The 14110-nt window shown below is 46.2% G+C and overlaps 1 protein-coding gene across 9 annotated transcripts in view; it reads right to left on the bottom strand.

The window, feature by feature from the left end:
* The window catches only part of LOC112235039 (caskin-2-like), a 103253-nt gene that overhangs the window by 14305 nt on the left and 74838 nt on the right, over positions 1 to 14110 (bottom strand). For 8 of the 9 annotated variants that reach the window (XM_042316330.1, XM_042316332.1, XM_042316333.1 and 5 more), the window contains 3 exons: positions 7930 to 8038; positions 7579 to 7687; positions 4101 to 4195 (listed from right to left, as the gene is read on the bottom strand). In XM_042316330.1, the coding sequence (XP_042172264.1) occupies positions 4101 to 4195; positions 7579 to 7687; positions 7930 to 8038 (313 nt within the window). The remainder of the gene's footprint in view (positions 1 to 4100; positions 4196 to 7578; positions 7688 to 7929; positions 8039 to 14110) is intronic. The other variant, XM_042316331.1, reaches the window with a different exon arrangement.

Raw genomic sequence — 14110 nt, 5'->3', positions numbered from 1 at the left:
TCCTACAGTCCAGTGGTTTCCAAACTGTCCTACAGTCCAGTGGTTTCCAAACCGTCCTACAGTCCAGTGGTTTCCAAACCTTCCTATAGTCCAGTGGTTTCCATACCGTTCTACAGTCCAGTGGTTTCCAAACCGTCCTACAGTCCAGTGGTTTCCATACCGTTCTACAGTCCAGTGGTTTCCATACCGTTCTACAGTCCAGTGGTTTCCAAACCGTCCTACAGTCCAGTGGTTTCCAAACTGTCCTACAGTCCAGTGGTTTCCAAACCGTTCTACAGTCCAGTGGTTTCCAAACCGTCCTACAGTCCAGTGGTTTCCATACCGTCCTACAGTCCAGTGGTTTCCAAACTGTCCTACAGTCCAGTGGTTTCCAAACCGTCCTACAGTCCAGTGGTTTCCATACCGTCCTACAGTCCAGTGGTTTCCAAACTGTCCTACAGTCCAGTGGTTTCCAAACTGTCCTACAGTCCAGTGGTTTCCAAACCGTCCTACAGTCCAGTGGTTTCCAAACTGTCCTACAGTCCAGTGGTTTCCAAACCGTCCTACAGTCCAGTGGTTTCCAAACCGTCCTACAGTCCAGTGGTTTCCAAACCGTCCTACAGTCCAGTGGTTTCCAAACCTTCCTATAGTCCAGTGGTTTCCAAACCGTCCTACAGTCCAGTGGTTTCCAAACCTTCCTATAGTCCAGTGGTTTCCAAACCGTCCTACAGTCCAGTGGTTTCCAAACCGTCCTACAGTCCAGTGGTTTCCAAACCGTCCTACAGTCCAGTGGTTTCCAAACCGTCCTACAGTCCAGTGGTTTCCAAACCGTCCTACAGTCCAGTGGTTTCCAAACCGTCCTACAGTCCAGTGGTTTCCAAACTGTCCTACAGTCCAGTGGTTTCCAAACCGTCCTACAGTCCAGTGGTTTCCAAACCTTCCTATAGTCCAGTGGTTTCCAAACCGTCCTACAGTCCAGTGGTTTCCAAACTGTCCTACAGTCCAGTGGTTTCCAAACCGTCCTACAGTCCAGTGGTTTCCAAACCTTCCTATAGTCCAGTGGTTTCCATACCGTTCTACAGTCCAGTGGTTTCCAAACCGTCCTACAGTCCAGTGGTTTCCATACCGTTCTACAGTCCAGTGGTTTCCATACCGTTCTACAGTCCAGTGGTTTCCAAACCGTCCTACAGTCCAGTGGTTTCCAAACTGTCCTACAGTCCAGTGGTTTCCAAACCGTTCTACAGTCCAGTGGTTTCCAAACCGTTCTACAGTCCGGTGGTTTCCAAACCGTCCTACAGTCCAGTGGTTTCCAAACCGTTCTACAGTCCAGTGGTTTCCAAACCGTCCTACAGTCCAGTGGTTTCCAAACCGTCCTACAGTCCAGTGGTTTCCAAACCGTTCTACAGTCCAGTGGTTTCCAAACCGTCCTACAGTCCAGTGGTTTCCAAACCTTCCTACAGTCCAGTGGTTTCCAAACTGTCCTACAGTCCAGTGGTTTCCAAACCTTCCTACAGTCCAGTGGTTTCCAAACCGTCCTACAGTCCAGTGGTTTCCAAACCGTCCTACAGTCCAGTGGTTTCCAAACCGTCCTACAGTCCAGTGGTTTCTAAACCGTCCTACAGTCCAGTGGTTTCCAAACCTTCCTACAGTCCAGTGGTTTCCAAACCGTCCTACAGTCCAGTGGTTTCCAAACCTTCCTACAGTCCAGTGGTTTCCAAACCGTCCTACAGTCCAGTGGTTTCCAAACCGTCCTACAGTCCAGTGGTTTCCAAACCGTCCTATAGCCCAGTGGTTTCCAAACCTTCCTACAGTCCAGTGGTTTCCAAACCGTCCTACAGTCCAGTGGTTTCCAAACCGTCCTACAGTCCAGTGGTTTCCAAACCGTCCTACAGTCCAGTGGTTTCCAAACCGTCCTACAGTCCAGTGGTTTCCAAACCTTCCTATAGCCCAGTGGTTTCCAAACCTTCCTACAGTCCAGTGGCTTCCAAACCGTCCTACAGTCCAGTGGTTTCCAAACCGTCCTACAGTCCAGTGGTTTCCAAACCGTCCAACAGTCCAGTGTTTTCCAAACCTTCCTACAGTCCAGTGGTTTCCAAACCGTCCTACAGTCCAGTGGTTTCCAAACCTTCCTACAGTCCAGTGGTTTCCAAACCGTCCTACAGTCCAGTGGTTTCCAAACCGTCCTACAGTCCAGTGGTTTCCAAACCGTCCTACAGTCCAGTGGTTTCCAAACCGTCCTACAGTCCAGTGGTTTCCAAACCGTCCTACAGTCCAGTGGTTTCCAAACCGTCCTACAGTCCAGTGGTTTCCAAACCGTCCTACAGTCCAGTGGTTTCCAAACCGTCCTACAGTCCAGTGGTTTCCAAACCTTCCTACAGTCCAGTGGTTTCCAAACCGTCCTACAGTCCAGTGGTTTCCAAACCTTCCAACAGTCCAGTGGTTTCCAAACTGTCCTACAGTCCAGTGGTTTCCAAACCATCCTACAGTCCAGTGGTTTCCAAACCTTCCTATAGCCCAGTGGTTTCCAAACCTTCCTACAGTCCAGTGGTTTCCAAACCGTCCTACAGTCCAGTGGTTTCCAAACCGTCCTACAGTCCAGTGGTTTCTAAACCGTCCTACAGTCCAGTGGTTTCCAAACCTTCCTACAGTCCAGTGGTTTCCAAACCGTCCTACAGTCCAGTGGTTTCCAAACCTTCCTACAGTCCAGTGGTTTCCAAACCGTCCTACAGTCCAGTGGTTTCCAAACCGTCCTACAGTCCAGTGGTTTCCAAACCGTCCTACAGTCCAGTGGTTTCCAAACCGTCCTACAGTCCAGTGGTTTCCAAACCGTCCTACAGTCCAGTGGTTTCCAAACCGTCCTACAGTCCAGTGGTTTCCAAACCGTCCTACAGTCCAGTGGTTTCCAAACCGTCCTACAGTCCAGTGGTTTCCAAACCGTTCTACAGTCCAGTGGTTTCCAAACCGTTCTACAGTCCAATGGTTTCCAAACCGTCCTACAGTCCAGTGATTTCCAAACCGTCCTACAGTCCAGTGGTTTCCAAACCGTCCTACAGTCCAGTGGTTTCCAAACCGTCCTACAGTCCAGTGGTTTCCAAACATTCCTACAGTCCAGTGGTTTCCAAACCGTCCTACAGTCCAGTGGTTTCCAAACCGTCCTACAGTCCAGTGGTTTCCAAACCGTCCTACAGTCCAGTGGTTTCCAAACATTCCTACAGTCCAGTGGTTTCCAAACCATCCTACAGTCCAGTGGTTTCCAAACCTTCCTACAGTCCAGTGGTTTCCAAACCGTCCTACAGTCCAGTGGTTTCCAAACCTTCCTACAGTCCAGTGGTTTCCAAACCGTCTTACAGTCCAGTGGTTTCCAAACCGTCCTACAGTCCAGTGGTTTCCAAACCGTCCTACAGTCCAGTGGTTTCCAAACCGTCCTACAGTCCAGTGGTTTCCAAACTGTCCTACAGTCCAGTGGTTTCCAAACCGTCCTACAGTCCAGTGGTTTCCAAACCGTCCTACAGTCCAGTGGTTTCCAAACCTTCCTATAGTCCAGTGGTTTCCAAACCTTCCTATAGTCCAGTGGTTTCCAAACCTTCCTATAGTCCAGTGGTTTCCAAACCTTCCTATAGTCCAGTGGTTTCCAAACCTTCCTATAGTCCAGTGGTTTCCAAACCTTCCTATAGTCCAGTGGTTTACAAACCTATCCTCGGGGACCCACAGTCTTTTCACAATTTAGTTGTAGCCCTGAACTAATTGACCAGAGTCACCTATTCATGGGCTTGTTGATTAGTTGACATGTTGAATCAGGTGTGCTAGCGGTAGAGTAGTTCAACTACATGGAACAGCTGAAAACCACACATATCTACATACTGTGTCTACTGAATACTCATGAAGCCACCCGCACATAAACACTGCCAGCCTGTCTCCCTGCTTGCTACCAAAACACCTGTTAGAGAGGATGAGCCTGACAGTTCACAGGGAAAACACACCTGTCCTAACAGACAACATGGGGGCACGGTTGGGCACAGTGAGTGTGGGAACAACACTGCAATGCCAGCTGAGGCACATCTGAGGAGTTACAGACAGCAAATAGAGAGGGTTGTGTGTATGTGTGTGTTCCTGCAGCCTACCATGATGACATCCCCGGCCCGGATGTTGAGAGCAGTGGGGTCGTGGATGTTCCAGTAGTCTTTCAGAGCTCTCACCTGCAGGACACCTGTAGCATCTGTGTGTGAGAAAGAGAGAGAGTGGAACAGAGAGAGGGGAGAAAGAGAGAGAGTGGAACAGAGAGAGAGTGGGACAGAGAGAGGGGAGAAAGAGAAAGAGTGGGACAGAGAGAGGGGAGAAAGAGAAAGAGTGGGACAGAGAGAGGGGAGAAAGAGAGAGAGTGGGACAGAGAGAGGGGAGAAAGAGAGAGAGGGGACAGAGAGAGGGGAGAAAGAGAGAGAGTGGAACAGACAGAGGGGAGAAAGAGAGAGAGTGGAACAGAGAGAGGGGAGAAAGAGAGAGAGTGGGACAGAGAGAGGGGAGAAAGAGAGAGAGTGGGACAGAGAGAGGGGAGAAAGAGAGAGAGTGGGACAGAGAGAGGGGAGAAAGAGAGAGAGTGGGACAGAGAGAGGGGAGAAAGAGAGAGAGTGGGACAGAGAGAGGGGAGAAAGAGAGAGAGTGGAACAGACAGAGGGGAGAAAGAGAGAGAGTGGAACAGACAGAGGGGAGAAAGAGAGAGAGTGGAACAGAGAGAGGGGAGAAAGAGAGAGAGTGGGACAGAGAGAGGGGAGAAAGAGAGAGAGTGGAACAGACAGAGGGGAGAAAGAGAGAGAGGGAACAGAGAGAGGGGAGAAAGAGAGAGAGTGGGACAGAGAGAGGGGAGAAAGAGAGAGAGTGGGACAGAGAGAGGGGAGAAAGAGAGAGAGTGGAACAGAGAGAGGGGAGAAAGAGAGAGAGTGGGACAGAGAGAGGGGAGAAAGAGAGAGAGTGGGACAGAGAGAGGGAGAAAGAGAGAGAGTGGAACAGAGAGAGGGAGAAAGAGAGAGAGTGGAACAGACAGAGGGGAGAAAGAGAGAGAGTGGGACAGAGAGAGGGGAGAAAGAGAGAGAGTGGGACAGAGAGAGGGGAGAAAGAGAGAGAGTGGAACAGAGAGAGGGGAGAAAGAGAGAGAGTGGAACAGAGAGAGGGGAGAAAGAGAGAGAGTGGGACAGAGAGAGGGGAGAAAGAGAGAGAGTGGGACAGAGAGAGGGGAGAAAGAGAGAGAGTGGGACAGAGAGAGGGGAGAAAGAGAGAGAGTGGAACAGAGAGAGGGGAGAAAGAGAGAGAGTGGAACAGACAGAGGGGAGAAAGAGAGAGAGTGGGACAGACAGAGGGGAGAAAGAGAGAGAGTGGGACAGAGAGAGGGGAGAAAGAGAGAGAGTGGGACAGAGAGAGAGTGGGACAGAGAGAGGGGAGAAAGAGAGAGAGTGGAACAGAGAGAGGGGAGAAAGAGAGAGAGTGGAACAGACAGAGGGGAGAAAGAGAGAGAGTGGGACAGAGAGAGGGGAGAAAGAGAGAGAGTGGGACAGAGAGAGAGTGGGACAGAGAGAGGGGAGAAAGAGAGAGAGTGGAACAGAGAGAGAGTGGGACAGAGAGAGGGGAGAAAGAGAAAGAGTGGGACAGAGAGAGGGGAGAAAGAGAGAGAGTGGAACAGACAGAGGGGAGAAAGAGAGAGAGTGGGACAGAGAGAGGGGAGAAAGAGAGAGAGTGGGACAGAGAGAGGGGAGAAAGAGAGAGAGTGGAACAGAGAGAGGGGAGAAAGAGAGAGAGTGGAACAGAGAAAGGGGAGAAAGAGAGAGAGTGGGACAGAGAGAGGGGAGAAAGAGAGAGAGTGGGACAGAGAGAGGGGAGAAAGAGAGAGAGTGGGACAGAGAGAGGGGAGAAAGAGAGAGAGTGGGACAGAGAGAGGGGAGAAAGAGAGAGAGTGGGACAGAGAGAGGGGAGAAAGAGAGAGAATGGGACAGAGAGAAAGAGAGAGAGAGGAGAAAGAGAAACACACACAAAGTTAGTTCAGGGAATTGGTATGAATGAAGGCAGGAAGAAAATAGCCCAATGATTGATACATACTGACATGTACACCACTTTCAAATCACCTTAAGGGGATATACCCAGACGCCGCTACAATCCCAATGCCTGTTGTTTTTTAATTAGTCACATCCGGCACTGGTATGGAATGTAGTGACATCAGAGAGCAGAGTCAGTCAGTGCTGTATTCAGCTTCTGACTGGTTGGTACACATCAATAATTAATCCATGACGAGGAGGTGTGGTGGCTGATTGTGTTCTATTCATCTGTTATTCACTCTTCTCTGAACATAGAGAATAACAGGAAGTCTCTCTCCACAGCCTCCATGTTTGAAGCAGCAGTCTGCTGACTGAGGAACACAAGTGCTCATTATGGCCTGAGTTCCCAGGCTGCGAGAACCAGATCAAAGAACCAGGCCTGCTGGATTACAGAGGAGATAGCACAAACAGCAGAGGTCCAAAACACAGTCTCAAGCATGCGCACGTACACAGAGGTGGCACGCAACAATCACACACAAACAAACACATAGGTCGCACACACACACACGCACACCTAGTCTTTTGGTTATGTGTGTGCGCACGTGAGAGTGTGTGTGAGCTGATAGGGTTATGTAACCTGTACTCCATGAGGTTAAACACAGCTGCTTGGTGAATTACAGCTTAGAGCATTTCATATCCCTCAGTCTCTCCTCTGGGCCTCTCTCGCTATAGGAACGTCTGCACTGGCTCTGTCTCAGTCTGTCTCCTCTCCCAACACACACACACACACACACACACACACACACACACACACACACACACACACACACCTCTGAACACTCTGTCCTGCAGAACTCAAGAGAATGCAAGAGTCGCTTCACTACACAAAAGCACAAAGAAATAAATCTGCTAGCAGGAATCTATGCTGACATTTTTTTCCATTTTTGCGGCTAAATAGATTTTTTTTAACACACAAATACATTTAGGAACACAATAAAAGTATTTGAGGAAGACCGTTTTTATAAGAAATGACCAAAAGTGAAAGAATAAAATGTTTTTGTGGTGTTCCATGCTCAAGAAAGTACAATGTACCGTCAAATATTTTAGCCACTTAGGGGAGACAAAAATGTTCAGCTGCCCCTTTAAGGGTAACAGTGAGACTGGCATGTCTGTCTGGGAGAGATGAGATTCTCCCGTGTCTCTTCACTAGCAGTTGAGTTGAGCGAGCTCAAACAAGCTAACATAAAAACAACCTAGCATGGGAACAAAATTATATGCATAGCCAAGAAACACAAGGACAAAGTCACTCAAGTAAACTCTATGGCTACACACTTCTAAAACTTAGAAAAAAACTACAGCAGCAATTTATATGCTATAAATCAAAACTCAGGACTTTTTCAGGTTGTGAGTAAAAAGGTGGCACTGTAGAGCCCTGGTTCAAGGACAATAAAGCAGGCGGAAAACACAGAATGAGAGATAAAGACAGCCAAAGAATGATACTTCATGGGATAATGTCTTCATGTGTTAACAAGCATCTCCTGTCCCAGTGTATTCCAGTGATGACTGGTGCTCTGTTCACCTCGTAGGAGCTGCTTGATATCCTTGCTGGCGTGGGAGGTGGTGAACTGGTTCACCATGTCCAGGGCTGTCTGCTTGTACGTGTTACGGATGTTCACGTCTATACCAGCCTGGCAAAACCACACACAACATTATTGTCAATCAGATGTGCACTGAAACACAGCAGCACATTCAACATCAATGTTCTCAAGTCTAATGCAGTCAACGGCAATGTATTGTACAGCCTATTCAATAAAACACTTCACTTACAATGGACAACATGTTACCAACTGTTAGTTGAATGTGGAAGAATAGTGATTGAATCAGACTAGTTAAAGACTAAGTGAGGTTGATGTCCCTCCAGGTGTCTTACCTCTAGCAGCTGTCTGACCACCTCCGTCTTGCCGTAGAGGGCAGCCTCATGCAGGGCAGTGCCAGCCTTAGTGGCCCTGTTGATGTCGATGCCCGCTTTCAGCAGCAACCTGAACCAGAGAGGAACAACACAGTACTACTTTAGTACAGATTCAAGTTTACAAAGGCTGTTAACTCCAGGGTGAATTGTAAAGGTTCCGGCGAGGCAGAGCCATGGATGGAACCAGCAGGGCCAGATGCCAGGACAGTATATTATGTCAATGGCAGTGTGTTACAGTGATCCACCGTAGCTAGTCTGCTCAACATCCCACATCACATGAACTCACTGAGGTGCCAGGGGGAAATTTGGAGAATTCACACTCGATTCCAGCTGCACAGACACACACACACGCAGACACACACACACTCAAATATCCTGGTAGTGAACAAGGCAGTTAACCCACTGTTCCTAGGCCGTCATTGTAAATAAGAATTTGTTCTTAACTGACTTGCCTAGTTAAATAAAGGTTAAATAAATAAAATAATAGACAAGTTAAACTTTAGGAATATTAGTGGGAATGTCAGAGCTCTTCTGGGAATGTACAGCATGAAAAGTTCACACACACACACAAGGCAAGGGGAAGTGGGCATCCGTACATGCCCACATGCAAAATGGTTTGGTAACTAACTAACTAACTAACGCAAACCCATAACCCCTGTCTTTCCATGGCATACCTGCTCATCAGCCAAACCAGAACCATACCACAACCACACCATCTCACAATGACCTCTGTCACAATCACACCATTTATCTATAGTAACCCAAAATAACAATACAAGACTGATTCAGACAGTGACAGTGATTTGCATCATCAGTTTGCCTCACCACTCACTTTAGTAAATAAGGCACGCATCTAACAAGAAGTCACTTAGAGCGAGAGAGGGAGACAGAAAGAGGGATTTTTGGGGCTCAGTTGCCAAGCACAGAGCGATGACTCAGAAGACTGAGCCCTGGTAGAGGAGACATGCTGGGGACAAAGACAGGAGAGAGACAGAGATATAGAGACAGGTAGAGGAAGAATACCTGTCCCTTACGTGAACTTCATTATTCTCATCCTGTTACAGATACTGTGCTTCAGCATCTCTCACTCTCCCCCCTCGGCCCTGCGGCTGCTAAGCCCCGGGTCAGTGTGCTTGTTTCATTTCCCCTTAGAAACACAAAGGAGGGCAGGCTCATCAAAGTCTCTGTCCCTCTGGTTTGGCTGGATGCTGAAAGAGAGAGCCCTATCCTGTTCTCCTCTGCTCCTTTGGGGCCGCACTGACTCAATAACCCACTGTTCATATCCCCCCTTTAATACCTCTATTATATGGATGTCTATGTGGGGCCAAAGTGGTGGAACCATGGGACCGGTTACAGCATGTATTGTGGTGACATAACCGTGTGATTGGACCACAGGGCATTGTTATGGAGTCATATGGTCACTGGATCCCAGAAATCCTTGTGCCATGTTTGAATACACAGTTTCTCTCTTTCATTATCAATTGAAGCCAATGAAAGCCTTGACTGTTTCTTTGGTAAGGTGGTTTGGACCAGGGAGGTGTGTCAGAGAAAGGGCAGACCACCACACCACAAATAGGACTCCTTAACACTAGAACTGCCAAAGAAGTCATTTTCACTGCTCATTCATTGTATTTATTACTCTGCCATTTAAGTCATGCCCCCCTCAGTCCTTGACTTTTCGCAAATAACCTAGTGGGGCCTGCTCCACTCCTTCTCCCGACAGTGGGGCCTGCTCCACTCCTTCTCCCGACAGTGGGGCCTGCTCCACTCCTTCTCCCGACAGTGGGGCCTGCTCCACTCCTTCTCCCGACAGTGGGGCCTGCTCCACTCCTTCTCCCGACAGTGGGGCCTGCTCCACTCCTTCTCCCGACAGTGGGGCCTGCTCCACTCCTTCTCTCGACAGTGGGGCCTGCTCCACTCCTTCTCCCGACAGTGGGGCCTGCTCCACTCCTTCTCCCGACAGTGGGGCCTGCTCCACTCCTTCTCCCGACAGTGGGGCCTGCTCCACTCCTTCTCCCGACAGTGGGGCCTGCTCCACTCCTTCTCTCGACAGTTGAAGGCGCTGTCCCACTTGATAATCACCTCATTAATTGCCTCAAAACTGAACCTAAACCGAAACTAATTTCACACATAACAGATTAAATAAATGAAGTAAAGTATGATAGGGAGAAAGGGGAGGGGAAGCAAACCATGCATAATTATGTCATCACCAATTGTGAACAGGACAGGCCATCCTATTGTATTGATCTATTCTAATTAGAATCTTAAATGATATGTACTCTAAATCATTCCACTGAATCACAGCAGTCTTATCAGTCTACTTGGGAGCAGGCTACACCGTGAGAGAGTGCGTAATGAACATGCTGAACGGCTTTCAATATTTGGGAAAATATCTACATTGTGCAGAAGGTCAGTGTTGGAGACCTTACAGTGGCAAGGGGAGAAATGTCTCCATGGACAATTTCTTAACTTCACTGTCATTGGCGAACAATTTGAAAACAAGTCTGGCTGGCACCATGAACAAAGTGAGACGGGAGCTCCCTACCTCTGCACAAAATAAGGCACCTGCTGTTGTACTCCTCAACAGTGCTGAAGAATGACAAGACAACGGAACCCAAAGAGAAAACCAGAGACTATTACGCACTACAACCAAACAAAGGTGTCAAAGTGTGTTAAGGCAGGTGAAATTTATGAAGATTTGAGTCAACTGTTGGGACAAGGGATAACAGTTCAATTAAGTCCAACTGATATAAGCGCGTGCTGACAATAACTGACTATTTTTGACTGCTGTCATATCAACACTTACATTTGAAGTTTACATACACCTTAGCCAAATACATTTAAAAACTCAGTTTTTCACAATTCCTGACATTTAATCCAAGTAAAAATATCCTGTTTTAGGTCAGTTAGGATCACAATTTTATTTTAAGAATGTGAAATGTCAGAATAATAGTAGAGAGAATGATTTATTTCAGCTTTTATGTCTTTCATCACATTCCCAGTGGGTCAGAAGTTTACATACACTCAATTAGTATTTGGTAGCATTGCCTTTAAATTGTTTAAACATGCTTCCCACAATAAGTTGGGTGAATTTTGGCCCATTCCTCCTGACAGAGATGCTGTAACTGAGTCAGGTTTGTAGGCCTCCTTGCTTGCACACGCCTTTTCAGTTCTGCCCACAAATCTTCTATAGGGTTGAGGTCAGGGCTTTGTGATGGCCACTCCAATACCTTGACTTTGTTGTCCTTAAGCCATTTTGCCACAACTTTGGGAGTATGCTTGGGGTCATTGTCCAATTGGAAGACCCATTTGCGATCAAGCTTTAACTTCCTGACTGATGTCTTGAGATTTTGCTTCAATATATCCACATAATTTTTCTCCCTCATGATGCCATCTATTTTGTGAAGTGCACCAGTCCGTCTTGCAGGAAAACACCCCCACAACAAGATGCTGCCACCCCCGTGCTTCACGGTTGGGATGGTGTTCTTCGGCTTGCAAGCCTCCCCCTTTTCCTCAAAACATAACGATGGTCATTATGGCCAAACAGTTCTATTTTTGTTTCATCAGACTAGAGGACATTTCTCAAAAAAATACAATCTTTGTCCCCAAGTGCAGTTGCAAACCATAGTCTGGCTTTTTTATGGCGGTTTTGGAGCAGTGGCTTGTTCCTTGCTGAGCGACCTTTCAGGTTATGTCGATATAGGACTCATTTTACTGTGGATTTAGATACTTTTGTACCTGTTTCCTCCAGCATCTTCACAAGGTCCTTTGTTGTTGTTCTGGATTGATTGATTTGCACTTTTCGCACCAAAGTACGTTCATCTCTAGGAGACAGAACGCGTCTCCTTCCTGAACGGTATGATGGCTGCGTGATCCCATGGTGTTTATACTGGCATACTGTTGTTTGTACAGATGCACGTGGTACCTTCAGGCGTTGAACCAGACTTGTGGAGGTCTACAATTTTTTTTCTGAGGTCTTGGCTGATTTCTTTAGATTTTCCCATGATATCAAGCAAAGAGGCACTGAGTTTAAAACCTGTTAAAGATAGGGCTGACTACTGCCCACTTTGGAGGAATTGCGTGCCCATAGTAAACAGAAAAAAAATCTGTCAAAAATTGCTAATATATGCATATAATAATTATTATTGAATAGAAAACACTCTAAAGCTTCTAAAACCGTTCAAATTATGTCTGTATGTAAAGCAGAACTCTCAGGGCAGCCATTCTCCCAAACTCTCTCTTGGCAACAGAAAAGTTGGGACAACTTTGACGTCATCGCCCCCACCCTTCCCAACCAGCTACAGATCTGGGAACAGTTCCTATCTCTTCAGCGCGATGTCCCCTTTCAGTGGGGCCTGCCATTGTGAGAATCGCGCGCTCCCTCGAGTTTTGGCGGGCTGAAACCTACATGTACTTTCATGCGCGCGTCGGGGCCGGAGCTCTCTTTGTTCCAAGATTCACCAAACGATGTAGGTTTGTCTGTTCACGCTAAGGATTGTTTTGCATGTTTAGAACATGCTAAAGCTCGATTCTGCACTTAGTTTGACCAGTTTAGTCGACATATAATATGTAATTTTGAAGTTTTGATGTGCATCCACTAGAATTTTGGCTGCATTTCGACCGGAATTTGTCGTGTTTGATAACCTAAAGACACAGACTTGAAAACCAAACGCAGTTTTTGGTAAGTATAACTCCTTCCACGTCTTCTGATCGAAGAACATCAAAGGTAAGGGAATATTTATGTGTTAATTATGGGTTTCTGTGGACTCCGAGATAGAGGAGACATAATGCTAATTTCTGAGCGCCGTCTCATATTATAGCCTAGTGAACGAATTCTGTAACGTTAAAAATAAATGTAACACAGCGGTTGCATTAAGAAGAAGTGTATCTTTCTAACTATATGTAGAACATGTATATTTAGTCAAAGTTTATGATGTGTATTGCTTGTTATCTGACATTAGCTCCGGCAGATATCATCATTTCTCCGGACATTTGAGTAGCATTTTTGAACATGGCGTCATTGTAAACTGAGATTTATGGATATAAATGGCATATTATTGAAAAAAACATAAATGTACTGTGTAACATGTCCTATTACTGTCATCTGATGAAGATTTTCAAAAGGTTAGTGAATTATTTTTCTTTTAATCCTGCGGTTGTTGATTGCATATTTTGTTCAACGTGGCTATTCAAATTAGCTGTGTCTTTGGTGGTGGTTTGACATAAATATGTGCTATGTTTTCGCCGTAAAACATTTTAGAAATCTGACTTGCTGGCTAGATGAACAAGGTGTTTATCTTTCATTTGAGCTATTGGACTTGTTAATGTGTGGAGGTTAAATATTTCTAAGAATATTTTTGCGTTCCATGCGCCACGTCCCAGTTAACGTCGGAAGGGATCGTTCCCAAATGGGAACCCTAACCCGTCATCAGGTTAAAGGTAGGTCTTGAAATATATCCACAGGTAAACCACCAATTCACTCAAATTACATCAATTAGCCTATCAGAAGCTTCTAAAGCCATGACATCATGTTCTGGAATTTTCCAAGCAGTTTAAAGGCACAGTCAACTTAGTGTATGTAAACTTCTGACCCACTGGAATTGTGATACAGTGAATTATAAGTGAAATAGTCTGTCTGTAAACAATTGTTGGAAAAATGACTTGCACAAAAAAAAAAAAGTGTCATGCACAAAGTAGATGTCCTAACCAACTTGCCAATACTATAGTTTGTTAACAAGAAATTTGTGGAATGGTTGAAAACGCGTTTTAATGACTCCAACCTAAGTGTATGTAAACTTCCGACTTCAACTGTATATTGATTATAATGCCACTGTTGCTTTTGCCTCGAATTGCACTATTTATCAAGGCCACTTCATGCTTATAATGATGTTTAGGTTACTGATGTTTCCATCATTTGACCGTGCATCATTTGACCGTGCATCATTTGACCATGCATATTGGTGGTTGGGGTATGTTTTGTGTACTTATAAAAAGAAGCTGTTACCGTGTCCAACACATACACTTTCTGTTTCATAGTTGTAACAACTCCACTAAGAACATTTCTTGAACACTTGAATCATTTTTTATTTTTTGACGTATAGCGTAAAGTAACATAAACTAATGAAAATGCTATGGAGTTCTT

The sequence above is a fragment of the Oncorhynchus tshawytscha genome, unplaced genomic scaffold (assembly GCF_018296145.1).
Source record: "Oncorhynchus tshawytscha isolate Ot180627B unplaced genomic scaffold, Otsh_v2.0 Un_contig_635_pilon_pilon, whole genome shotgun sequence".
Taxonomy (NCBI): domain Eukaryota; kingdom Metazoa; phylum Chordata; class Actinopteri; order Salmoniformes; family Salmonidae; genus Oncorhynchus; species Oncorhynchus tshawytscha.
The sequence above is the reverse complement of the archived record's forward strand: the minus strand, read 5'-3'. Positions and strand labels throughout refer to the sequence as shown.